The following is a 26,548-nucleotide window of genomic DNA, read 5'->3' as shown; positions in this document are numbered from 1 at the left end:
TGTCCCAGCTCCTTGTGGGAACAAGCAAGGTGGTGCTGCAGGCCCCAGCAAGAGCAGAATCCAGCCAGGTGACTTTGTTGTCCTCATTGCCCATCTTGTGTGGCCCAGCAGGAAGGAGAGCCACTGGCCTCCTTAAGGGCAGGAAGGAGTGGGTGGTGTGGCTGCTGATTTCTGGGAGGGTCAGGAGGTGTAGAGTCTTTCAGGGGAAATGGCTAAAGGTGAGTTAGGAACTACTGTTTCTACTTTTGGCTAACATTTGACAGCAAGTCTCCAAGACAAGATGGACCAGAAAGATTTCTTTGGAAGACAGAATTTTTAAACAGTTCCTTCTATTTGAGCAGGTTTACATCCTCAGTAGCAAAGTAAAAGAAATTCTGATTGTTCTTGCTGCTAAAGCAAGAAGCTGAAGCATTTTACACTCTTAATTACTTTAGCTACCAATAAAACTTACTGCTTGTGAATTTCTTGGGGCTGTTTCTTTCTTCTAAAGCTACTGACCCTCTCCTAAAAAAGTAATAGCATTATTTATAAAATTACACTTATAAAATGTATTTAGAGTGAGGTGATTATGGTTCTTCTTATGTGCAACCTGACAATTCAATTAATCATTTCTAGTTTGCAAGATAGTTTATCAAAAGGAAGCACTTAAAGCACTTTGATTCTACTTAATCAAAAGTCTTCCATGTCATAATTTATTTACTAAAATTTGCAAAACACAAACTTTGAGTTATATAAAAATTGATTCATAACTTTTCAATAATATATGAAAGATTAACTACTGAATCATTTCCAATGTATTATGATGGAGTTTGAGTTCAGACTCTTCTGATATAAATGCAGATATACTGCTTACGTACCTACATATTTTATAGTAAATATTAGTGTATCAATTGTAATGCAGGCTATTGGAGTACATTTGTATTGGGAAGTGCTTCTCTGAAAAAGCAAAATACTGTCAAGATAGAACTGGGAATGGTATGCTTTATCCTTTGCTGTAACTTTTTATGGAAAATTAGGTTTGGAGATGTCATGTCTTCTGTCCTTTGTCCTTTTAAGGAGCAATAGTGATTAAAATGTCTCTAGGATAATTCCTCATTTTTTGGAATCCTAAATGAAAAGAATTTCTTGTCCTACAGCACCAGGCCCTTAGCTTCTCTCTGTGTTTCACAAGAAGACTTGGATGTGATACTCCTTTTGGTGTGGTGTGTGCATGGGCCTCTGTGAATGAGCTTTTCTCCTTCCCCTGGGGACCTTTTTCAAGTGATTTACGTAGCACATTACATGCAGAACATGAATTATCCAGTTTCTTCTCCTCATAGCAGTAATAACCAAATAGCACCTTAAAATGTTCTTGTTTTTCCCTGATATGTGAGATTTGTGTACAAGCGTGTATCTGGAGAGGATGTAATGCTGTAAGTGTGGTTACAAGGGGTGTATAAGTATAAGCTTCGGATAACTGCATTACTCACAAAGCCATCAGTGAGTTATGCAGGTTGTCCAAAACGAGTGCCAATAAAACCATAATGTGGTAGCTTTTCTGTACATAAAGATGTCATATTTTAAATCTCATAATTTGGAGCATTCCAGGGTTTAAAGCGAGGCTTGCTGTGTGTTCCCTTCAAAAGCCTGGAGCTTTCCTCCACAATGTTGTAAAACTCCTGTTCCTAACTGTGTGAGGCTGCAAGATGCCAGAGCATAAATCTGTCATGGGGTAGAGCTGAACACTGTCAGATTTATACCTTACTATTTAGTTAATTTACTTCTTAAAACCAAGGGTTCAGCTGAAAAATAGGCAACTAAATTAAGAGGCAGATTTAAAAGGTACTTAAGTGATTCTGTTGATGCAAGATGGGGATTTTACGCAGGTTATGAACTTGAACGTTGGCAGGTTGGAGTCTTTTTGTCTGGAATATCAATAAAAGCTGATTTGGTAGGATTTGATCTACCTGTTAAAACACAATATGCTGTAATACTATAAATGAAAATAAAAAAAGGCTTCCCAAGCAGTCAGGACAAGAAGCCAAAATACACAACTAGAAATTTCTTTCACTCAAGTCACTGAAGCATTTTTAAATCTCACTTGTCATTTTTTTTCAGTTCTTCATCTCTTGTCATAGAATGCCCATGTGAGAGAAGGCATGTGTGTATGAAGTTAAAAACAGACCATAACGCACAGTATTTAAAATATCTTCCTGGTGTCTGAAATTTCTAGTTGCCAGGGGAATGGAGGGTTGTCACGTAACAAAACTGGAGATAATTTATTTCAGCCTAATCAGAGTTCAGGGGTGTCTTCCATTCTTGACCCAATTAATAGAATTTTCTTTCCTTTTCATTTTTTTCTGAGAAATTTTGTTGCTTAGGCAAAAAAAAATCCTCCTTAATTTTCTGTAGAAACAGTTAAATGTGATAATTCTTCATGCTGTTATTGCATTGTAAATAACCAGGTCCATGGTTGAGACCCTTAGCATCATCTGAAGAATGTAAACAGGAAGCATTATTCCCAGTTTGAGGATTATGACATTCCTTTGCTAACACCAATATTAGTGCATGGATCTCCTGACTCCTGTGATTAAAGGAAGTTCTTTATTAGTTCTGCGCAGTGTACCCTTCATGTTGTGCTGCTTTCATATACAGGGTTGATAGACTGTCAGTCTGTGTTTTAGATGGTATTTTGTTCTTGGCCTTGAACCACTTTTGAATTGGCAATAGCGCCTTATATTATCTAATGTCTCACTGGGTTTTTTAATTCTAATAACTCAGTGGTTCATAGGTGGATAAAATACCTTTTGTGCTCCAGCAGGTTGCTTGCTGCAGAAGGTATAATAAGGGAAGAGGAGAATTAGCAGGTGAAAAGAAAGGTTTGTTTGTTTGTTTGGAGAATGTTTTTTTGCTTTGGGTGCTTTGGCATTGGGGTGGGTTGGTTGTTTAGTATACAAAATACTGTGATATGTTTCTGTAGTATTAAGCCTTTGCTTACACTGTATAAGTGTGTTAATGTGGGGTGGAGACAGCTGCTTAAATATCTGACAAAAGAATAAAAAGAGGAAAGGTGAAATTCTCTCTCAAGTTATTGGGTAATAATTAGTAAATGCTTTGTATTAATTATTAGTGCCTAATAGAAAAACTGCTGCTGAACTGAACAACTTGTATTCCTTATCCACATCTCAGCTGCTATATTTCAGCTCTGTTCCCAGTCAAAATTCTTGTCATATTTATGTCATCTTTAATGAAGAAAGTAGCATAGCTGATCTAGCAAGAAAAGGTCAACCTTTCCTGACCGCTCAGTCCTATTTGAATTTAGGGTCACATGATCCTCCAACTTTCATTAGAAACAAATGAAAGGGAAAAAAATTGAATTTTAATACAAAAATGTCTTAGGCAGTACAAGAATTATGAAGAAATCCAATATTGCCATGTCAGCTGACAAGGGGAAAAAGAAGAAAATTTGCTCCCTAAAAATAATTGTTTTAAAAGTAGAACAACATTCCGTTATGACCCTTCTCTTCTTTTTACATATGTTTAGTTCAGTCTGGGTTGTGATTTAGGCTTAAAATATTAGTAGTTTAGGGGGAAAAGCAGTACATCTTTGGCAGAATTTGGATAATATATTGGAAAAAAATCTTTTAAACAATTCCATTTGACATTGGTGAGATGATTATTTTGGTCAGCCTATTGTGCCTGGATGTAGAATTCACTGCTGCTATTTTGTTTGTTTTTTCTCTGTTGCACTGAGGTTATCTAGTTTCAGATACAATCTATTAGGTGGAGTATTTTTTTCGTAGCTGAGGTTTTTCCACCTGTCTACCCTAAAACACCTGCAACATATGTTTGTGTAACCTTGCAATGCTTTGTGGTTTGGGCCTTGAGAAATTCCCCCAGAGCTTTTTGCTTATAAACAGCTGAGCAATTCATTTCTCTAATGACAAGTGCTTTTCCCTTGGCATTGAGGCAATAGCATGTTTGCTAAAAGAAGTCTCATTTTTGTTAGATATATTGAAAATCTTTTTTCATTCTTGTCTCTTATTCGGAACCTTCCAATTTTATGCAAAATTGTATTTGATTTTTTTTCACACCTTGTTAATAAAACTAAAAAGGGAAAAAATACCTCAACAAAGAAGAGTGTTATCAAGATTTCTCCACTTGCACCTGCATGTAAACTTTTAAACATGCAGTGTATTCAAGGGGTGAGATGTCAGATACGTTGTAGAACAGCCTGTGACTTCTGTCACACACGAACATGCTTTGCTATATCCTGTCTATTCCATGGGTAATGTGATGCAATAAGTCTCCAGAGGCTAGGGAGGAAAAGGGCTTTACTTGGGAATTTGAGCACATAGAGCAGGATCCTTAGCTGGTAGGAAACTTGCTTTTCAGCAGTTTGTGCAAGTTCAGGAAATTAGCTGCATTCAGTGTGATTCTGACCGCAGCGTCAGTCCCTTGCCTAGGAAAACTGCAGCTGTGGATATAACTCAGATCAGCCCCGTGTCCCTGGAAGAGGAAAAGGCAACTAGAAAGTCCCCAAGAACCTCCTGGGAGCCGTGGGAATTGGAGTGAATTAGTCTGGGGCTGGCTGAGAATAGTCAGGAGGACTTCAGCAGGCAGATGATCCAGGGACAGGGGGCTCTTTTAGGCAAAGAAAGACTCAGAGGCAGGAGTGCCTCTGAGATACCCGAAATATTTTCAGGCTTATTTTTCCTTCGGACTGTGGCTAATACATTTGAAAGAGACAAAGTCCGAAATCACATAAATTTCTATGTGTTTCTATACATGAATTTCATACATTGTCCTTTTAAAAGTATAAAATGGGCATTTTCTACCAGTTGAAACTATGTTCATTTTAAATAGACATTAACATTAGAAGAATTATAAATCCAGCAGACTACTCCTACAAAATGGGTGTGGGAAAGCGGGGGGAGGTTCTAGTATTGTCATAGACAGCTTTTCTCTGATTTCTGCTCTCTCTTTCCTGACTAGAGGAAAATCATCTATGTGTTAATCTGTATTATGCCCTCAGCCCTCATACAATTGCTTGGAGGGATTCAACAAACGGTTAAATTTGAAGGATTGATTTCACTGTCATTTTAACATTTTTCTTTTAAGAAAAAGATTATTTTATCTGAGTTAGTAACAAAATAATGTAAATAAATTTAAAAAGAAAAGGAATAACTTTACTCATTGAAGGAATAAAAAATACAAATTGGATCATTCTAAATTGCACTGTGTAGGAAAAAAGTGGTTGCTGTGAATATTTTAAGCAACAGAGGTATGTTTTTTGTAAATAAATTTAGTCCTTAGTCCTAATGCATAAGTTGAAATTTAGGGGACAATGCTTAGAGAGGGAAACTACTTTAAAATTCTTAAAGAAGAAGCATCGTAACTGTGTAGGTTTTCTGTTCTGCTTTTTACATTTAACTTACCAAAATTGTTGAAAAGAATACAAAGCTTAAAGGACAACCACAGTGACATAGAGATCATAATCTTCAAAATAACGTATTTTTTACTGTCTGAATTTCAGTTTTCAGAAGTATTTACATTTTCTGTGGTGATACTTTACAGATACTTGTCTGCTAACATATATATCAGGTTACGTTTTTTAAATATTGAAATTATTTGAGAGGATATCTCAGTGATGCTACAAAAGAAGTTGCAGTAATAACCCTTGGCATTTACTATATTGCATTTCTAATGTTTTTTCAGATAGCTTTTTTTTCACTGCATGTAATAGTACTTTAAACTGCTTTTTTCTTTGATACCTTTAAACCTCACAGGAATTTAAATAGGCCTCTGTGAAAATAATGCTTGAGCCTCATTCATATGTTCGAGTTAGATGTTATTCCTATTAATGGCTTTAAGTGCTTTAGATAGTAGATCAGCTTTTCGTGTCTTCAATTGCTTGTCATTTCTGCATAAATATGTTTCAAGATATTGTTCCACATGATCTTTTCCTCTTGTTTTGATTTTGGGTTTTTATTTAATTCAGAAGCAATGTCTTTTTAATAATCTTTTTTATTATTTATTGGGTGGTGAAAAAGAAATTTCAATGTTTTTGCTAACTATCAATATATACTGAGTTATTGAAAGCAAATTGCAAATCTGACCAGCACCTGGTAACTTGTACTTTTCAAAGAGCTGGTTTATGACTTAGAACTGCCCATTATTTAAGCCATCTCTTACTCTTCAACCTTACTCTTCAAAACATGTAAAGAAAGAAGTTACTTAATTCATAGGAGAAAAGTTACACTGTTTGATTACTCACACAGAAGTCGCAGAACCATCAGTTATCCTCATCACGTCAGTTTGGATTTGATTATCATAGAAATGTATTGAATTACCAAACTAGAGCAATAGTAACTAAAGCTGATTCATTGTTATTGCTGTCAGTTGATGAGGACTGACTTTCAAGCTCTGTGAATAGGTAGAGTTATTCAAACATTGTTTTTATAAGAGGAGATGAAAAATGTAGAACAGCCATTACAGTGTGGGTGGTAGGATAGATAAGAATTTTTTTAATGGTTGTCTAATGGCTTTTAGTCAATTCATTTTTTAATGAACATTACAAACATATATGTTTAAAAAGTTTATTGTCTTTTCAAAGAAAATGAGACATTTCATACAAGATTAAGTCTAACGGCAGGAAACAGTCTGGAAAGTCCCACCCTTAAATATGCTTCCAGAAATCATCCTAGCCTTTGGTATTTACCGATTCTGTAAAGTTTCTTCCCTTCTTTTATGCTCATGGAATGCTTTGGTCTTTAAAATTCAAGTCCGGTATCTTCCTCCAGAAACAAGATTTTCAAGGAAGGAGGGCTATCTGTAGGTACATGGAAAATGAGAGGATAAGACTGTAGATACTCCAGTCTGTAATGAAATCTGGAGAGGAAATATACTACATGTGAACTGAAACACCTGAAGACTGATTCTGTCAAAAATATAATGTACTCTCACCTGTGAACAACGGTTTTGGAAGGGTCAATGCATGGTTCACTAAAACTGTATTTACTACTAGCAGGACTTAAGAAGGCAGATCAGAATATAAGGTAACCGCCAATAAATGATTAAACCTTTATAGAAAATACTTAGAAAGTATTTAGATCTCTTTTATACAATATATCTGATCATTATGCAGACATTTACCATTTTGTTTTCTCTTGCACTAGAAATTATTTAACCCATTCCTCATTTATATACATATATATTTTTATTTTTTTAAAGGACCTCTTTGTACCGCTCCATTATTTCATTCCCATCTGCATGCAAAATTTTACTTTAAAATATTTACTTGACCCACAAAATAGTGGCCTTCAGGATGCATGCATTCAATCAAGATACTTAATGCATATACTGCAGTCTATGCTTAATGTTCAGTGGATTCTTAGATCCCAAAAGGATGATTTCTGATCTACTGAAGGCAGCATGATTCCATGAAAGAGTTTCATTGTGTCAGAGGTGGACAATAACAAGTGGATTCTGGTTTCAATACTAATTGTATACACTTTATTATAGGACAACAGTTCTTTATTCATGGCCTCAGATTTGAGTAGAGTGAAATTTGGAGAGCAAATATAGGCTTTGTGTGCCATCTAGTGGGATTGTTCAGGTTGTCTCGCTAAAATTAATTCTTGGCTTAACAGAGATACTACTGATAGTGATGTACTCAGTTCAAAATGTTTGCTATAGTTTCTCCATAGTATTATCTTTTTCTTTAAAAGCATATCACTTTAGCTTGGTCAAATTCTATACCTGACCTGCAGGGAGAAATCATATCAGTATCTGTTCTTGTCCAAGAATTACTGATTTAATTAGGAATGGTAACACTACAGCAATAGCCTCATCACCATGTGGAACAGTACTGATTTCTGTGAGCATGGAATAGACTTACAGGTAGAATTTGGTATTATGTTAAGTATTTTAAGTTGTCACTTCAATGTGAATGACATTACTGCCTTGAAAAACCAGGAACAGAAATTGTTCTGTAAGTTTCTTATCCCCTTTAATGAATGTATTTCGCGTCTCTGCTTAAAATCTCCCAGAAAATTAAAATGAAGTACTTTTTTTATTATTTTTTAGCGAAATCCAAGACCAGTGACTCACCAGTTCCAACAAAATTTAGATTATTACAAAGCACGTGGAGCAGACTTGATGAACAAAACCCGGTAAGCTATTTCTAAATATATGTTCACCAAACTAAGACCTTACATAAACAAAATGTTTCAGAAGTCACATTTATCCTAAACAGGAATTACATAAGCAGTATGTAATGTGCCTGGAAGCACATGTGTTTATTTCATGACATTTATTTCAAATCTGTCCCTTGACTATTATTACATGAAAAAATTGAAGTTTTTACAGAGTGTTGCAGTCACTCGCTGGTATCATTTTAAAGGAGGCTGAGGACACTTTTACACAGTGACATGTATCCTAAAAACAGGTTAAAACATTGCCAGTGCAAGTTCTGTAGCTGAACTAATTCTGATAATGAACCGAATTGCAATTTGGAGTATCCATGTATCAGAAGCTAAGCTAAATTGAATTAATGTAAATCCAGTTGGAAGTAATTTTTACAAAACTTTTTCTCCCATCTTTTATAAGTGGTTTGTATCAATAATGTCAAAATTCCTTGTCAAGGCCATATTATCTGGGTGGCGACAAGATGGATGCCCATGGCTGGTGGCTGCAGGTCAGACCAGCACAAGACATAATGCTTCAGTTGACACAGTTACGGGCAGTTTCTTGGGTTGTACATGGCCCCAGCCATACCCTCTGCCTGCTGATTCATGGAACTTGCTGGCTTTTAGACGCTTTGCACCACTGTCGCATTCTGTAGTGTGTAGCTGAAATCAGCTACATTAAAAGCCAACTAAAATTAAAATGAAGTGGTTTGAGAAGTTTTTTAGAAGGGACAAAGAAGCAGAAATTAAAGCTAAATAGAGTGACTGCAAAACCATCTTTTTCTTTATAAATCAGGCTTTAAAGTTGAGGACAGGTGTCAAAAATTATTACCTTCTATTGCATTTTCTTTATGTTTTTACTTATTGTTTTGAAAAATTATCTCAAGTGTTGCCTAAACTGGAAAAATAAGTTGTTTAAGGTTTCAAAAAGAAAGATTTGATGGATTTTGAAGTAACAAGTAAATGATAAAGCCCAAACAATGACACCTGCCAGAAACTTAAATTCCAAGAAAGAAAAATTCATTAAATCTATGTAGGAATATAAATTATTTGCACACATACATTCAGAATACACACCAATGGAGATGGGGAGTTGTTTAGAATAATTCAGATAGAAGAAAATCTGGGATAAATTAATCTCAAGACAGGAACACTTAGAGTAGGTCAAATGCGGTAAAACTGTTTAAGATTGGACTAGGGAGACAAATGGAAGATGTAACATTAGGAAATGTTTCTGCAGTAAGCAGAGATGCATTAAATCAACTACCAGGTCTATTTCATCTTTAATTCCACAGGCTCACTGATATGTTTAAAATATCTTGAGAAATCTCTAATATATATTGCTTATTTTATGGCATATAAAACTTTTTAATCGGTCATATTCATATATTTGTCTCTCATCTCTTGTAATGATAACTTACTGAAAAGAGAAATGCCTTTGAATAAGGCCTGCTTAAAACAAAACATTTCCATCTTAGCAGAAAACTGCAGAGATTGAATCATCTTCCTACTGCTAGTTTAAAAATACACCATTCACAGTCAAGGTCAATGATGCTTATTGTGATGAAACAAAATTGTTTGCTTCGTGGATGGAATTCATGTCTCCTTGATACTCATATTTTTAAACTGATGCTTTACTTTTAAATGCATCTGCTCATAACTCTACAACATAAATCAATCAGTATTTTTCTTGTAATTGTTGTGCATATATGGTACATTTGGATGGCTAAAATGTAGATTGATCCATTTTTAATGGCTGTAATCATCCTTTGCATTAATATATCAGACATTTAAATGGTAAGAAATAGACACATTGTTTTTGTTTTACTGAACTTCAGCTCACTTTTAATATAAGTCCTCCGGAGATACAGCACCTCACTACTGTTCATTTTCTGAAGCTGTCATTCAGAGAAATTGCACGGATTTTACTTCACAATACATTTTTTAAAACCACCACTTGAAAAGATATTTAGATAGCATCATTATTTATTTTTAATTAATTTTTATGTGTTCTGAGCTGATCATTAGCAGTGTCAGTTCACAGCACAGCCAAATCACACCAGAGGTTGTTAGGAGCTGTGATAACTATCCTTTCTTGTTGTCATGTAGTTCTAAAACATTCTTACATTTCACTGTTGGAAGCATTTCTAAAAATCATGTTTCGGACATAAAGGCTTGGAAATTGTTTATGTTTATTGTTCATTATTTACTTATTGTAAAATGAAGTTTTTCTCAAAAAGTCTCTTTCCAACCATCTGAAAAATACAAAGAAACTAATTTGTCCTGGTGTACATAGATATCAAAGCAGAAAATCAGTGTAGAAGAAAAACTGACACATTTTTATTAAGCAAAATATAGCTGAAAAATAAAGAAACAAGAAAGAAGCAAGCTGCTGGACACAAATACACAAGCATCTCTATAAGCTTTGTTTCCTGCATGTCTGTGCTATCACAATTCCAGTGATACATTAAGCTCAAAGTGTCCAGTGGCTTTGTTGCTCAGGTGGCCTGTCAGTGTACATCACTTACTTTCAGTAAATATAATTCTTTGTGCAAAGTCAAGGGGTTCTTTTAGTGTATGTCAAGGTTCTAGACTTAGAGACAACGTAAACCTAGGACTCAATGTGCAAGCCATTATCTTCCTTATAAGGTGATGTTTCAGGTGAGTGATATGTACCACCCCAAACTCCAACTTTAGTGACTGTTTTCAGTAAACAGAGGGAAAAAATATACTAAAGTTTGGGTTCTGAATCTCAGCCAAGTTATTACTGGTATGACCCCCCAAATCAGCAATGTAATGAGATTTATTGCATCTGTTGATAACTGATTGAGATCCCATTCAGCTTCACCTCATCTGTTAACAAGTTCCTATAAAAAGAAAAGAGAAAACTCAGCCTACTACAGGCAGATTATTTTAAAAAAGCAATCCATTGAGTGTTAATTTATGTACCCAACACCTTTTCTTGCCTGGCATAATCCACAAGCAGCAACTTCAGTTTGAAATGCTGACATTTGTGCTCCAGTAGCTACCACAAAAATAACCAAATATTTAAAAGGGCCCAAGGGAAAAGTGATTATCAAATCTCCCTGGCTGTTTTTTTGAGCCTTCACATATAAATCCACTGGCCATCCCTCACTCAGAACAGGTTAATCTGGTAAATCCAGGTTCTGGAAGGTCTGAGGGGACCAAAGTGTTAGACTTCTGAGGGGGCTGCCCTTAGGAGGGTGACTCATGTCCTCCTATCTTCAGTGGGACTGTGCTGGCATCATTCCTGGCAAAAGACGACAATACAAGTCTCAGGCATTGGTCTGAACAGGTTACTCCTTAGTGGACAAAACTGTTTAACAGCTTGGACTTAAGATACTTCTCATGTGGAATCTCAGCTTCAGTCTCATGAAGTGCTTTTCACACTGCTGTTGTTGCTTCCTCCACCTTTTCAGGAGGGTCTCCTCCAATTAATTTCATTTCCAGAGGGAGTGAGACTGCGCAGCCTGCGCAATGGTGGGTGAATGTTCATACCCTTACAGAAGCCTGTAATAGGTGCATTGCCCTCCCTTCCAAGCCCGTGCCAACTGAGCAGTGTTTAAAGATGCAGTATTGGCATTCAATTCCCTGAAATAAACTGGAAGCCATGACTCTCTGTTGGCTCCTTCACCATCCAGGCAGGACAATTAGAAGGGGGCTTTGAAATCAACCCATCAATGCTCAAATCACACGGGTGTTTATATTGTGGCTGTTGGGTTTGCAGTGTTGGGTGTTGCAGCTGTTAGTGGAACCAAATCAGCTACCACTTCAGAAATTCCATTTTGTACTGCAGCAAAGATCCAGCACTGTGATACACCAGCAATCCTTGAATCACTCAGTGCAAGCACTGCATAGACCAATTGCACTGCTGTCTCTGGATTTCATTTAGGGTCAGGGTCAGCAGACTTCTGCTTCTCACCCAGGAGCCACCAAACATCCAAAAACTCTCCTTCCCTTCAGCTGGGGGGTGCTAACCTGACCTCAGCAAAGCACCTGCAGATTTTGCACATTGCGATTGTTTGAGTCACTAGCCATTAACACTTCAATCCCTCACAACTACTCACAACAGTTTGCTTTTGAAACTGTTTGGACCTCCTGCAGCAGTATTTTATAGTTCTGCAGATGCTTTCCTCATAGAGACTTTGTCAGTCATTCTCAGGTGACTATGGAAGGACTTCTTGTAACACCAGCAGCAATCAATAAAATTGGGAGACACAGAAACATCCTGTAATTAGTATTCAGCAATCATTCTTTCCCAGCTTCCATAAATTGGGAAGCAACACTTGGTCCCAGTCTCTGAACTGCTATTCCTCCTAAAAAATTCTAGATGCCATCTTTCTTCATCACCAGTATATGGCAGAAGCACCCCATACAGCTTGGGGCTGTATCATGTGTGTGTGCAGGCTCTCATACTTCCTTCTGATAGCTCCCCTTTTCTGTCTGTTTTGAGTATCTATTCTGACTCTAAACAACTCAGCTGTTGTTATTTTCTGGATGTGCTCTATATGTGTGTACATGTTTGTATTCTGTATTCTAAAAAAACCCCATCTCTGGAGACAAATAGAGAAATTACAGGAAGAGCAAAATCAAAATTACTCTTCCAGGTGTCTGCAAGAAGTTACAAATTACCCATATTAATTCATTTGTAGTTTATTTTTAGTTCAACTTCCCCAAAACATTGTAAAGCTATTTTTCCCCAGTACAATGACTGTGTAGGTTTTAATTACATTTCTTCATGTTTTTAAAGGACAGCTATTTATATCATGGAAGTACAGATCAGTAAAATAAAACCTCAGGAGTGAAAAGGTCTTTGTGGTTGTGATATATTTCTGTAAAGGGTATTTCAAGCATTAATTATCTAAGGCAGGGACTTATTGCATGAACAAATAGAAATGGCTTTGCTAATCTGTGGGTTATGTGAACACTTCCACTGGGAATTAGAAGGTTCTTTGCCTCTTTATTTTAGACAAATTAAATGGTTCAACAATTTCCTCATTCTTAATGTTGCATATAACTGAAGTGAATTAAATAACCACTGTAGTTAAAAATAAAAAGTAACAATTATAAGGATTGTGATTCAGTATATGTGTTGTACCCTGAAGCAGTTCTTCAGCAAAATCACTTTAGAAATCAGGATTCCCATTAAAAAGTGCTTGGCTTGAAATGATTGGGCTGAGCAGAAGGTGAACTCAGAGCAAGAGACACTAAAAGGACAGTCTAGTGTTAGCCTTGCTTGCTGAAAGAAGTGTTTGGGGTTGAGTCATTTTAAACATTGGAGAGAATTTAATCTAGCAGAAATAAATATTAAAGCAATCTTCAAATAAGTGCAAAAATTCAGTTTTATAAATTTTTTGATTCTGTGGAGCCTGGATTGCTTTTTGTCCCTTTTTTCTTTTTTTAATTTATGAAGGCAAATTAAGAAAATTGGTACAAACTTTGATTGGGGTTAGTCTGCATTTTTCAATGAGAAGGACCAATAAAATGCATCCACTTCGAGTTGGGAAAAATTCAGATCACACCCAGTCCCTGTGGTCTCTCTGTGTTCCAGTGCAACTGTAGTAAAACACTTCTTTGTAATGTTCAAATCTTGGATTTTTATCTCCAAGTTTTGAAGAAAAATGAATGTATGGTTGTGCCTGTCCAAGCCATTTGCAATGATGCAATGATTTCTCCTCTTTTTTTTCTCAGTGCCAGTGCTAAAGCTGCCCCACTGAACATTAACAAAGTCTCCAACAGCTTACTGAATTTTGGCCGAAAGCTCATTGCTCCGGCCATGGCTTCAGGTGGGGCAGTGGGCACTCCCGCCGGCGGGAGCAGCTTCCCTCCCTCATCAATGCCAAGCAGGAGCACAGTGGAAGCCCCTCAGCATCAGCACCACCACCAGCAGCACCAGCACTACCACCAGTCACAGCAGCAGAGGATGATGAAATCTGAAAGCATGCCAGTTCAGCTGGGCAAAGGTAAAGGGGAAACATGTGGCAGCGCCATGACTGAGGGAAGCTTTGTCGTACATCTTCAGGGCTGAAGAAAGTTCTTTCTTCTGTTCATTTTTATATCAGCATGTACATATTTGGAGGAAACAGCAAAGAAAGTATTTTGTTAGGCAGGATGCCTATGCCAAGTACAACAGCACGTTTGCAGTGCAATACAGAATTAGGTATTCTCAAGAATGTACAAATACTGTAAGAAGTTTTCAAGCCTATAATTTTTTGAGATTTTTTAGACGCAACCTTTTTTTAACTGGAAGACTAATTTGATTCATGTTTTTTCAGGTTATTGGCAAAAAATCTCATGCATAATAATATTAACTAAATACATAATAATAAGTGAAGGAAGTTAGAGAGTAATTCTTAATAAACAAAATCTTATTCCCTTTAGAATGTGTGGAGCTTATTTAAGAAGTTATTTGAACCATAATATGAATTTGTCTTTTAATAATTTTTGATGGCCCTCTGCACTTTATTTAGCAAACACTATGTCTTTTTCTTAAGCCTTTCTTTTTATATTTCTTGAGGACAGCTTAATCAAACAACAAATTCAAAACCTCAGCTCTGGTAGTTTTTTGCTATACTCTGGCACGCTCAAGGTAGGTTACGGCTTTTCATCTTCAGCCAGCCCATGGCAATATGAGTATCTGCTGCTTTTAGCGACTCATCCAGTGTCATGGTTATGAGCTCGAGGGCTGGTGCTGGTTGCCCTGAGACTTTGCATAGGATTGCATCTTTTTTTTTTTTCTTTTTTTTTTTTCTTTTTTTTTTTTTTTCACCAGATTTGAAAGTGTAAAAGAAAGGAAATAACACTTAACACTTCCTAGCTGAAGTTGGTATTTTTTCTCTTTCCTGTGGCACCCGTATGGTCCAAAGGCCCTTTCATGATGCAAGACATCCCCAGCAGACACTGAGGGAGCACAACTGAAAAGTACAGCTGTTCCTTTAGAACAGACACATACAGGCACTTCTGTAAGGGCCACTGCAGCTGCTTGCTGGCAAAATCCAGATATGCAGCTTCTCTTAGTTATAGAAGAATCTCAAAACTTGCTCCAGCAAGGGTTTTACAGTGCAGAGGGGAAACTGAAATGCAGCGAAACTTTGATGCAAATCCTGTTCACAATAGTGAAAGTAAAATTAGGTGTAGAACAAAATTACTTTTACATTGTTTCAGAGAGAGTTTTTCTTTGTTAAATTTTCCATAATTCCCTTACCACATTTTTCCCTTTTGAGTTTAAAAATTATCTTTATGTGGCTGTTTTCTTTCCCTGTTTAATATAATAAAAGCATACAATTTGAAGCCACCTCTATAGATGGAATTGATTGTAGCTTAATTGTGATGTGGCTGCTAACGAATGGCCTGTTGTATGTGCCAATCAACATGTTGTATCATCAGGAAATGCACCTGATACAAGAAGCAGAATAAAATATCGTGGTTATGTTAAGTCATTGTCATGTACAAGCTGTGCACATATTGTTCTATCAACAGGAACATGGAGATTTGGTAAAGTTATGAAGAATTTTTGATGTAGGGCATAAAGCATTTTCAGGGTAAGAGGAAAAAAACATACTGCAGCTTCCTCTTAAGTGTATTCTGTCTATCCATATTTGATACATCCTTTGCAGAAGTAATTTAAAGGCAACAAAATGTAAATATACTATTTTTAATAGGTTCAGATGACAGTTTTGTTTTACGTATTAGTGCCATGCTTGTTGCTACAGACCTGTACATACTTATAAGTATTTTGCCTATAACTGTATAGAAATTTCAAATGATGGCAGCTATGTTTGCAAGTGCCATAATTTATATTTTAAAGAGACACAAAAAATAACAAAAGGAAATAGAAAGTGTTTTAGAGGCTCCCCAGTGAATCCTCTCTGAAGTTTAAATGTTCAGCCAAAAAATCCCTATTTGCTATGACACCATGGTACAGACATGCTTTTGAAGCTTGCTGCAGGGACCTTTGTAAACAGCACAATCTCCATTACACCTTAAGAGCAAAAGTCTTCTCTGTTTTGTGGAGGACAGTAACACCACCTCAAGAAAGAGCTGTACAGCAAATCTAGCAAATGAGGGCACTCTCAGCAGCTGTAAGAAGCTGCCAGTACTTCTATACCAGGCATTGAGATTCAGGGTTTAAAAATATATCCAGACTCTCAGAAGTTTTCGTTCCATTCATGTTTGTGCTGAACTTTTTAGCTTCTACACTGTTTTTTTCTAGCTCTGGATTCTGCTGTAAGTTTTGAGGATCTAAAAGCTTTTTGGCATGGTTTGGAAATACAAGACTCCCAAATCACTAACTAGCTGTCACTAACTATCTTCTGTTCTTGTTCTTCACTGTGTGTTCAGCTCTCCTCAGCCTCCTGGAGCTTGGTGATTTAGCTGAGGTAGGCATGGATTTAGGATTTAAATTGATAGACATTTGCACTTCCAGCTGATGCAATACTCACAGATGTTCAGTTGGACAGTATAAGAGGCCGAAGTGCTGTAAATCTAATAGGATTCAAGCAATAAAATAGGTCATCCATTTTTTTCTTATTGGTCTTTTCAGGTTTTGAATGTTCAAGTAGTGCTGATAATTTAAATTAATATGCAGAGATTTATAAGTTTGAAGAGATTAAATTAGTTGGCTGATCTACTTTGTGAAGAAGTCCTTGGTAATAAAATACCTTGCAGGACTGTCAAAATAATCCCATCTCCAGTTTTAACAGCTCTGTTTCAACAGTTGCCACTCACAAAACAGCTACCGTTCATGCTGCCATACTCTAGATGAGGGATGATTGGGTTACATAATCAGTTGTAATTATTTCTCACTCCAAAGTTTTGGTACTTGCTGAATTTCTGTAAGGAAAAAAATGCATATAATTTAGATAATGCAAATGGAAAAACAGCAGTCTGGAAAAAAAAAAAAAACAACCAACCATAATTGCAAGCCTGTAATTCCAGATGAGTCTTCAGTATTACAAATCACAGCTGAACAAAGTATCCAGACACCTAATTGGAAATTCAGTTCTTCCTAATAATATATTAATCCCATTCAGCCTGTCCTCAGCACAGAAGAAGATCGGGTATCATTACTGATTACTTATGCAAGGTAGCCTGCTAACAGAAGAGGGATTAAAACATTCTCTTGATCCTGCCCAGTGAAGTAATTCATTGGCACAAAAGTTGAATTCAGATATTGAGTTTATTGGATTTTCAGTTGAGGTCATTATTTTGAAAGATAAAAATATTGATAATGAATGAAATGTGGGAAAAAAGCACAATTGTTGCCCTTTGTGTTCCAGTGGATCCTTCATCATTCAGAAACTGGATATTCTTTGATTACCACATGGCAGTGTATTGCCAAGGAAAAAAAGCATTTCTCTTTCTCTTCTTCCCTGATAGTGCCAGATACAGTTTTCCTTCTAGGTCATTTCATGGTGAAACCCAAAAGGCTTTTGATTTGAATGCAGCTTTTATCACAAGGGCACATTAGAGGACCAGTTTAAAGACAAAGTTCTGCCGAAACCGTATTTAAAGAGTTTCCAGGCTACTCTTTGTTTTTATGAGTGAATACTGCTATTTGTTGTAACACAAATAGAATTTCCACAGTCACCACATAGGCCCTAAAGAAATGATCCCTTAATTCAGAATTATTTATAAAGTGTCTCTAGAAAATGAGTATGGTTTTCATATGGATAAAGAAATTGTCCTTATTAATCGCAGAACTGAGTACAAATTAAAGGAATAAAACATAGATTGCCAAATGGGTATTTTTCCCTTTTTAAAAACATAGAAATATACATATTATTAGACAATTATGAAACTTTTTTGACAGTAAAGATACAACTTCTGAGCTCTTCAGTATAAGAGAGGCATGGAGTGAATCCAGTGGAGGGCTCCATAGAAGATTAGGGGACTGAAGCACCTCACTTACAGGAAAGGCTGAGGGAGCTGGAACTGTTTGGCCTCGTGAAGAGAAGATAGAGAGGGGAAGAAATTCCTTACTGTGCAAGTGGCCGTGCCTTGGAACAGATTGCCCAGAGAATTTGTGGAGTCCCCTTTCCTGGAGATACTCAGAAGCCACCAGGACACAATCCTGAGGAATGTGCCCTAGGGGACCCTGCTTGGACAAGGGCTTGGGCCAGGTGACTCCAGTGGTCTTCCAACCCCGGCCATTCTGTGACGCTCCCAAATGGACACTCTCTCTGTGTAGTGCCAGCAACAAACGTGGCGTTTTTGATTCTTCAGTTAAGTTTAGGTTTTGATCTAAAGCATCGCTTTTAAAGCACTGGGGTTCTGCCTCCTGTAACTACTGGTTATCCAACCTTCCCGTTTCCTTTTGCCTGTCCCTACGGCGCTTCTCTCACAATGTCCTTTCTGTTCAAAGCAGGGTGCTCCGGCTGAACCCCCCAAAGCTGCGGCTTTTCCCTGGGGCGAGCTGCGGCGGCGGGGCGGCGCTAACGCTGTTGTTTGTTTGCCAGGCGAGGCGGGCGAGGCGGCGCCGCCGGGGCCGGCCCAGGCCCAGGCCCAGCACCATCCCCCGGCCACCGCAGGTAGGCCCGGGCGGCGCCCGCCCGCACTGCCGCTGTCCGGCCACAGGGCGCCGCTGTTGTGCCGGGAGAGAGCTCGGCTCTCCGCTCCCTCCCGACCGCTCTGTGTGTCTGTATGGCTGTGTGTGTCTGTGTGCCTGTGTCTGTATGCCTGTGTGTGTCTGTGTGCCTGTGCCTGTGTCTGTGTGTGTCTGGCTGTGTGTGTCTGCGTGTCTGTGTGTGCATGTGTGCGTGTGCCTGTGTCTGTGTGTCTGCGTGTCTGCATCTGTGTGTCTCTGTGTCTGCATGTGTGTATGTGTCTGTCTGTGTCTGCCTCTGTGTGTCCTGTGCGTGTGTAAGTGTGTCTGTGTGCGGGCCTCAGTGACTGATCTGTGTGTCTGTGTCTCTCCACTGCCATCCGCGGTGCGTCAGCTCCATCTGTACTACAAACCTCAGTGCTCTTACACTTTGTAGCCCATTTCTCACTCTGTCATGGGCCAGTTACACCATCATTGTCCCTTTTAGCTGCATTGCTTCCTTCTTGTTATATTTGGGGCAAGTATTTTGGGCCAAACATCCACTGTAGTGCATTTGATGAGCTACATGAATGTAGTGCATTTCAGCCTTGGCTGAAATAAAAAGCATATGGATTTGTGTGATGAGGTGGTTTGAATGAATTTTAAAAATGCTGGAAGTCTTTGTTCTGATTTCACTGTAGGAGAAAAAGGGAAGCTAATTTATCTGAAAAGTTTTATAAAACTCATCTCATTCTTTTTGCAAATTTTAATATCCTACATCCTCACTATGGTGAATACAGACAGATGAGCAGATCTGAATAGTTTTGAATTATATATGGTGCCATACTTCTGTTCTTCTTGGTATCTTTGTCCTTTGTCTCCTTATAAGTATAAAAGCTATTCTTTTCCTCTGTAAGGACCAAACAGAATGAACCATCAGTTTTGTATGTCTTTTTTGCATCTTCCTCAGATTTTTCATATATTTAAGCAGGTAATTTTATTTCCTGGTTGTATCCCCCATAACTTAATTCAAACTTAGTAAGACCTGAAGCTCACTTTCCTTTCATTGTAAATCTTCTCCTTCTCCTTGCCATCACCTTTTACTTTATTATACTGCCTAATTATTGAACAGATTGAATTTAAATTATCATTCTTTTCAAGACATTGGATGTCTCCCCAGTACCAACAGGTTGGTCCCTTTTTCCACTGCCCCATCTGTGTGTTTTCCAAATGATTTTGAGGCAGAGCATTTCTTACCCTCGTGTCAGTCCCAGGCAAGTAGTGAGCCACTTAGAAGCCAGCACATGGAGATAACATTGCTCCTCTTTGCCTCAGAAGTGGATGTATTTTTAGTGTGTGAATTCCTGTGCATCATTACTGTGAACTATTTATGCATTTTAGGGTGCATATATATATACATTTGAGACATCCTACGCGTTAATGCGTTCTGACTGCTCCTCACGTCAGGGATCCTTACATATTTGTTCTGTGTGCTTCATAAACGTGTATTCGATTTCCATGTTTATGGGGTTTTTTGAGCCTGTTTTATATAGGTTTTAGGACCTTCTGGTATATGCTTAGATGGTCAGAGGTTAGATTTCTCTAATGTTTTTTAAGGAGGCATAATGTATTTATCTGATAGTGACAGAATGAGCAGATGAAAATAAAAGTTTTGATCCAGTGGTGTTCTTAGGTTGCTGATTAAGCTGCTAAAGGAGAAGGACATGGAGTTTAGTTATTAACTGTACTTTATTGCAAACTTCATGTATTTTGATTCTACATGAAGGGTAAGACTTTTTTCTTTTTCCTCTTTTTTTTTTTTTTTTTTGAAGAATCCAAAATTAGAAACTCTGTCCCATTACCTTCTTGTGAAGTTATTGAGTGAACAGAATGTTCCACACTGCACATTAAGAAAGATGAAAATCAGTAAGACACAGAACAGAGAAGGTACAAATGGCATTTGTGTCATTGTCGCCAGATCCTGGAATCTGTCTGTAAAATATAGTTGCAGCAGCTTCCTTTAAGAGTTGGACTCGATGATCCTTATGGGTCCCTTTCAAGTCAAAATATTCTCTGAATCATTAAATTTCTATGTTGGGAAAATCATAGATGTCTTTTTTTTTTACATTAAAGAAAACACATATGATTGGTGTGACCTCTCTTCCAGTTTTCTTATTTACAGTTATAAAAACAATGACTCATTTGGAAATTAGAAAAGCCTATTACAATCTAAGAATTCTGTTTTATGAGTTGCAACACACTGTAATTATTCACAAGTGCTGCTCTTTCTATCTTAATTTGCAATTATATCCCCAAGTAATCCATGTCACAGAATTGTTCACAGAGTTGGATGCAGAATTAAAAAATAGGATTTCTTAATGATAATTTCCTCAGATTTGCTTATTCATGCAGAAGGATCAGGTGCATCCTAACCTTTCTTCTTACTTGAGTATCAAACAGATATAGTATTTTTATTACTTCTGGTACTGCATCTCTATCTTAGTTTAACTAGATCTTGCATTGCTCTTATTTTTTATTTTCCTCATATATTTTATAGGCCCTAAGAACCAGACTGCTCAAAGCTCTTGGTGTGTTATTTGAGCAAATTCCCTTTTAGGACAGTTGTATTCTGTCCACAAAATCTTGTTTGATTACACAAATAATTGCATATTCTGTTCTTTGGATCCATCTTTTGAAGTGTAGCTGTTTGCAGTGGCCATGAGGACACTTCTCTCTCTTTTCAATTTCTTACTATATTTTGGACATTTTTTTTCCGTAGGGCTGAAAGACAGAATATTAAAAAAAAACCTTCACAAATCTTTTTTTTCCATTGTTTTACTAAGCTGTATTATTTGATGTGTGTGGGCTCAAATATATTTAAAGTGTTCTTCTCTCAATATTATCTGGGAATTTTTATCACATAATCTTCTTATTAGCAGGTGAAGTGTGTTAAGCCCAGGCCACACAGTAAGGAGTATGTGAAAAATACATTGCACATTGTTTAACATTTTTGTTTGTTTTGTTAATCTTGGCCCTATGAGGAATACATCTTCTTATTACTAGGATAGTAAAGAGAGACTATTTAATCTGACATGTACATTATAAATATTTTTGTCGCACTTCACTGTGTCCACCAAGTAGATTTTTTTTACGTTTAGCATCTACCTTGTCTGCTCTTGCTTAGCTGTGTGAATTGCATTTATAAATGCTTTATTTGCTAAAATATGTATTCCATCTGTTCCAAAACTATTTTTAAGTTTACCTACTGCAAAAGGACACTTCCATTATAAATTGCCACTATGAAATGCATTTAAGTCTTTTTCTTACATAAGGCAACTGTAAGGATAATGATGTTGCCAAGTGACATGATTTTATCCTAAAATTAGAAATTTTCTAAATATTTCATTGCAACTGAATTATTTCTGCTGTTTACCATGCAGTGTTTACTCCTTTTTCATCTCCAGAATTATTTGCAATGTACTTGATTAATGTTTCTATAAAACGTGAGGGCAAAATTAAGTGAGATCTACAACAGCCTCTGTCTCATGCACTTTTAAGGAAACTCCTCAGACTAGGTGGTAGGTAGTAAGTGCCTGGAGGAGGACTGTGAAGAAACAAAAAAATCCAGTTGAATGAAGTTGGTGGGAAGTAAAGGATATGTAAAGAAAAAAGTTAGAATAAGAAGTTGCAGAAGAGGCAGTGTGGAGGGATCTGAAGAAGAGGTGGAGGCAGACAGGAAGGTCCACAGAAGCCTGAGAAGCAGGGCATAAAATGTAGGAGGGTTATGGGAGAGGTGAGCAGAATAAAGCAACAGAGATTGAAGGACAAAGGTGGGAAGCAATTTATATGAGTGTTCTTCTAGAAAATGTTCAGAATATTAAACCCATATCCTTTCTTGGGTTTTGTCATTTAAGGTCTGTTTATTCACACATGATGTTTTGTTCTTTGCTAGTTCAGTCTCTTTGCATTTAACAGTCTCCTTGCAAAAAGTGTATTACAAATAAATCTGTATTTATTCTCTTAAGAAAATGTGAATGATTTAATTGCAGAGGATCATACTGGATGCTATGGTAGCATGAAAGCGCACCAAAAACAGAGGAAAGGAAAATGGAGTACATAAACCCTTTCATCAGAATAGCCATCAAACAAGAGACAGAGAGAATTCTTGAGCATTAGCTTTACATGCTATTTAACTTTTTTCCAGAATGGAAAACTCTACAATTTCATGGAGTCATTCTAGCTTGACTTCATCATACATATGATAAAAAGATTTTTTTAAACTAGCATCTTTCCTAAGGCAACATTTTTTCAATAAAAGTTGATGAAAACTGACATACTGGGTTTTCTTCCTCCTGGAACTAATGAAAGCAAAATTTTAACTTAAATATTTGAAAACACTTTGTAAGCCTCAACTAGAAGAAATGGTCCTTATCACAGGCTGCCTGATACATACACTGCCATGGGGGACCAGCCCAGACTTCTCCCCATATGCCTTCACTTATGATAGTGGACAGTTCTTTTCAAAAGCTCCAGGAATAAGTAACAATTAACTAGACAATAAGTAACTATTAACTATACTTCATCAAAGTGTGTGTTTGGTGGAGGTGGCCTTAAAATTTGAAGCATGAGAACTTAGGTTCTTTTCCAAAGTTAACTTACTTTTTTACTGTTTAAAGTCTAAATATTGTGATTTAGATTTTCAGTGTTCAGCTCACTTTTGGAATCTGAAGTTCTTGTTGCTAGCATTTTTTGCAAAATGTTATAGTTAAAAAAAACTATTTCCACTGGAGTGTTGATGACATCAGGTTTTTGGGTTTTTATTACGAGATGGTACCATGCTCATTTTGCCACACAGGGCATGAAGTTCCTCAGTCTGGATATATTAGGGTGCATATAGTGAGGTGATATTTATATATATTTATATGTGTGTGTATATGTATATATATATATATACACACATCATTTAACATATATATAGATACAAGTGTGTACTATATAGTGTATGTTTGTGTATATATCTATATATGCACAAAGATTTTGTGTTCTTCTCTCATACAGAAGTTAAGTTCCATGTGAGAATAGTCCTTCAATCTCTCAGTGCATGCTGACACACTTCAACATTTCATTCTGTGTTGGGCTGTCTGTGGCTCAGTCAATGTCAATTAAGACAAGGAAGTATTTGTGCAGGAAAGAAAATGCTCATTGATTAACTGTTTTGGTTTTTTATATTTGCTTTACAGGCCAAAGTTCAAAAAACATCAGTTCATCTCCAAGCATAGAGAGCTTGTCTGGAGGACGTGAATTTACAGGATCTCCACCTTTGTCTGCATCAAAAAAGGATTCCTTTTTCAGCACCATCTCCCGCTCACGTTCCCAAAGCAAAACCATAAGCAGAAAAGAGTCGGTGGGTTCTTTTAACTTTTTTAAGCTATTCTAATGTTACACTGCATTACTCATTAGGGACACTCATTTCTTCCATACACCGAGCACTTGCACTTGTAAATGTTTCCCTAAGCATGCATTAATGGCCAAAGCAGAAATAAGCTATTTCAACTTTTTGTGTTGAGTGACATCTCCATTATGGCTTCCATCCCATTATCCTGCCTGAAATGAAACTGGGGAAGTGTCTGTTGCCTCTGAGAAAGACAAGAGAAGTCCTGTAAGATTTTTTGCTTTGTTAAAATTTTACTGTAGTCCTGAAGTTAATAAACAGTTCCATGGGAAGCTTGAATGCTCAGCAGATCCAAACGTGTCCATCTGTTGTCCCTGAAATTCCTTAATACATCAGAGGTTTCGCAGTGTCTGTAGCATCTGTAGTCTGCAGTCACAGTTCTATTTCTTGTGCAGCTCTGACCTTCCATTTGGTCACAAGAAGCTAGTATTTAAACAGATTGTTCTCATCCAAGAAAATCAGCTCTTTTGGGTATGTTCCAAAGAAATTCTCATCCCATCCGAGATATTTTAGGAGCACTACCTTGATAAACTAGGTATGCCATGGAACATGACGATTCTTGTTTATTCTCTCTCATTTCCCTTTGTCTCTCTGCTGACTAGAAAACAGTTACATAGTAGATAATACATAGTAATAATAGCTGTATTTTTTATAAGGTGAAGGCACAGTTTTCTCCATTCTTTTTTCAGAAATGTAGGCTCATGTCACTGCCTATTGATTTCAATACGTAGGAATTGTAATAGCCAAATTTCTGTTACAGCATTCTTTGGGTGTTCAGGGCTAATATTGCACAGAAATTTCATCTGAAGTTCTCAGTGCTTTTTACTTTAAACAGCAGAATCTATATTTATAGTCACATCATGTTTTCAATTTGATATTCAAAACGTTCTAATGAAATGCACAACTTTGTGCAACTTTGTTCAGTTTTTGTTCACTGAATGAAAGTGTTTTATTCTTGTTCCAAATGCTTTACTGTTGTCTAAAGAAAAGCTGTGTTTTGTGTTAGTCAACAAGAAGCTATAATTTTGGTTTGTGACCATTTAAAACATGTTGAATTTCATTTAAAGCTAAAACAACAATTTAATTTCTTTCTGCTTGTCCTCATGAGTTGAAGAAAAATAAATACAGCAATATTGAACTTTTCTTTTTATGTGGCTTAACAAGATCTAAATACAGCTTAATTTGCAACTTTTATCCAGGCCAGAACTTGGGAGTTTTGCACCAACAGAGTTGAAGAATAATTCCTCCTTAGTCCTCTAATAGGAGACAGGAGAATTTACCATAATATATTCTTACTCAGTTAAAATCCATTAATTATTACCATGCTTTTTCAGGTAAATAGTCTCCCAGATTTGGAAATTGTATTAATTTTTTCATGAAGAACTTTGGATAAAGAATTAAGCATTATAGCAGTCCTTATGATAATTTTTAGTGGATTGGTAATCATGATAAATCAGGGCATACATTTTCAAAATAATTCTTTGAACTGTGATATGTAATTTATATTTTAGCATTTTATGATTAAAGAGCTAGAAAATATTTTAGACTATCAAAATCCATTTCCTTGGGTTCAGGTTTTGACTGACCCTTAATACAGGCAAACAGAATTTGTAGCAGATCCAAGGGGAAAACATTTGTTTAAATCTGTTTTCCATTGCACAAGAGAATGTTTGATTTTTGTTTTCCTGTAAATTTCATGATATTTAGTTTTCCACATAGAAGACACCAAAGAGTTCTTCCTGAGGCCCTGAAGTAGTTGCATCGGTGCTCTAGAGTTGTACAATTGCTTCGTTTACAGCTGTTTTCTGGAAGCAGACAGATTACGTTGTTAAGTGTTAGGGAAATTACCTTTGTTGGAACACTGCCTTGCCTCAATGTCTTTATAAAAACATGGTTTTAAAATTAGTTATTCTTGGTGTGGCAGATGAAAGATAATGCATTTTCTCTTCATCCTTGTATTTCTAATACAAATCCTTTCCAAGCAAAGTGGAAATGGAATGCATACATAAAAATACATCCTTTAACATGCAGTTAAAATAAGTCATTTTCACAGACCAGAGGGCATTACTGTAATAGTGTTATAGGATGGACAGGAATGTCATTGTCACAGATTGCACCTGGAGTGCTGTGTCCAGCTCTGGGCTTCCTTCTGTACAGGAGAGACATGGGCACACTGGAGAAAGTCCAGCAAAGGGCCACAAAGGTGATGAAGGGACTGGAGCATCTCTCCTGTGAGGAAAGGCTGAGAGAACTGGGACTGATCAGCCTGGAAAAGAGAAGGCTCAGAGGGAATCTCTCTAGGGTGTATCAGTATCTGGAGTGAGGGTATAAAGAGAACAGAGCCAGGCTCTATTCAGTGGTGCCCAGTGACAGGAGCAGAGGCAA

At 36.9% G+C, this 26,548-nt stretch overlaps 1 protein-coding gene across 6 annotated transcripts in view; it reads left to right on the top strand.

The window, feature by feature from the left end:
- TBC1D5 (TBC1 domain family member 5) overlaps positions 1 to 26,548 on the top strand; it is a 315,300-nt gene that overhangs the window by 248,788 nt on the left and 39,964 nt on the right. For all 6 annotated transcript variants that reach the window (XM_083858412.1, XM_083858415.1, XM_083858416.1 and 3 more), the window contains 3 exons: positions 8,068 to 8,153; positions 13,881 to 14,152; positions 23,952 to 24,115. In XM_083858412.1, coding sequence (XP_083714538.1) covers positions 8,068 to 8,153; positions 13,881 to 14,152; positions 23,952 to 24,115 — 522 coding nt within the window. The remainder of the gene's footprint in view (positions 1 to 8,067; positions 8,154 to 13,880; positions 14,153 to 23,951; positions 24,116 to 26,548) is intronic.

Source organism: Zosterops lateralis (assembly GCF_965231275.1).
Source record: "Zosterops lateralis genome assembly, chromosome: 1".
Lineage (NCBI taxonomy): Eukaryota > Metazoa > Chordata > Aves > Passeriformes > Zosteropidae > Zosterops > Zosterops lateralis.
The sequence above is the reverse complement of the archived record's forward strand: the minus strand, read 5'-3'. Positions and strand labels throughout refer to the sequence as shown.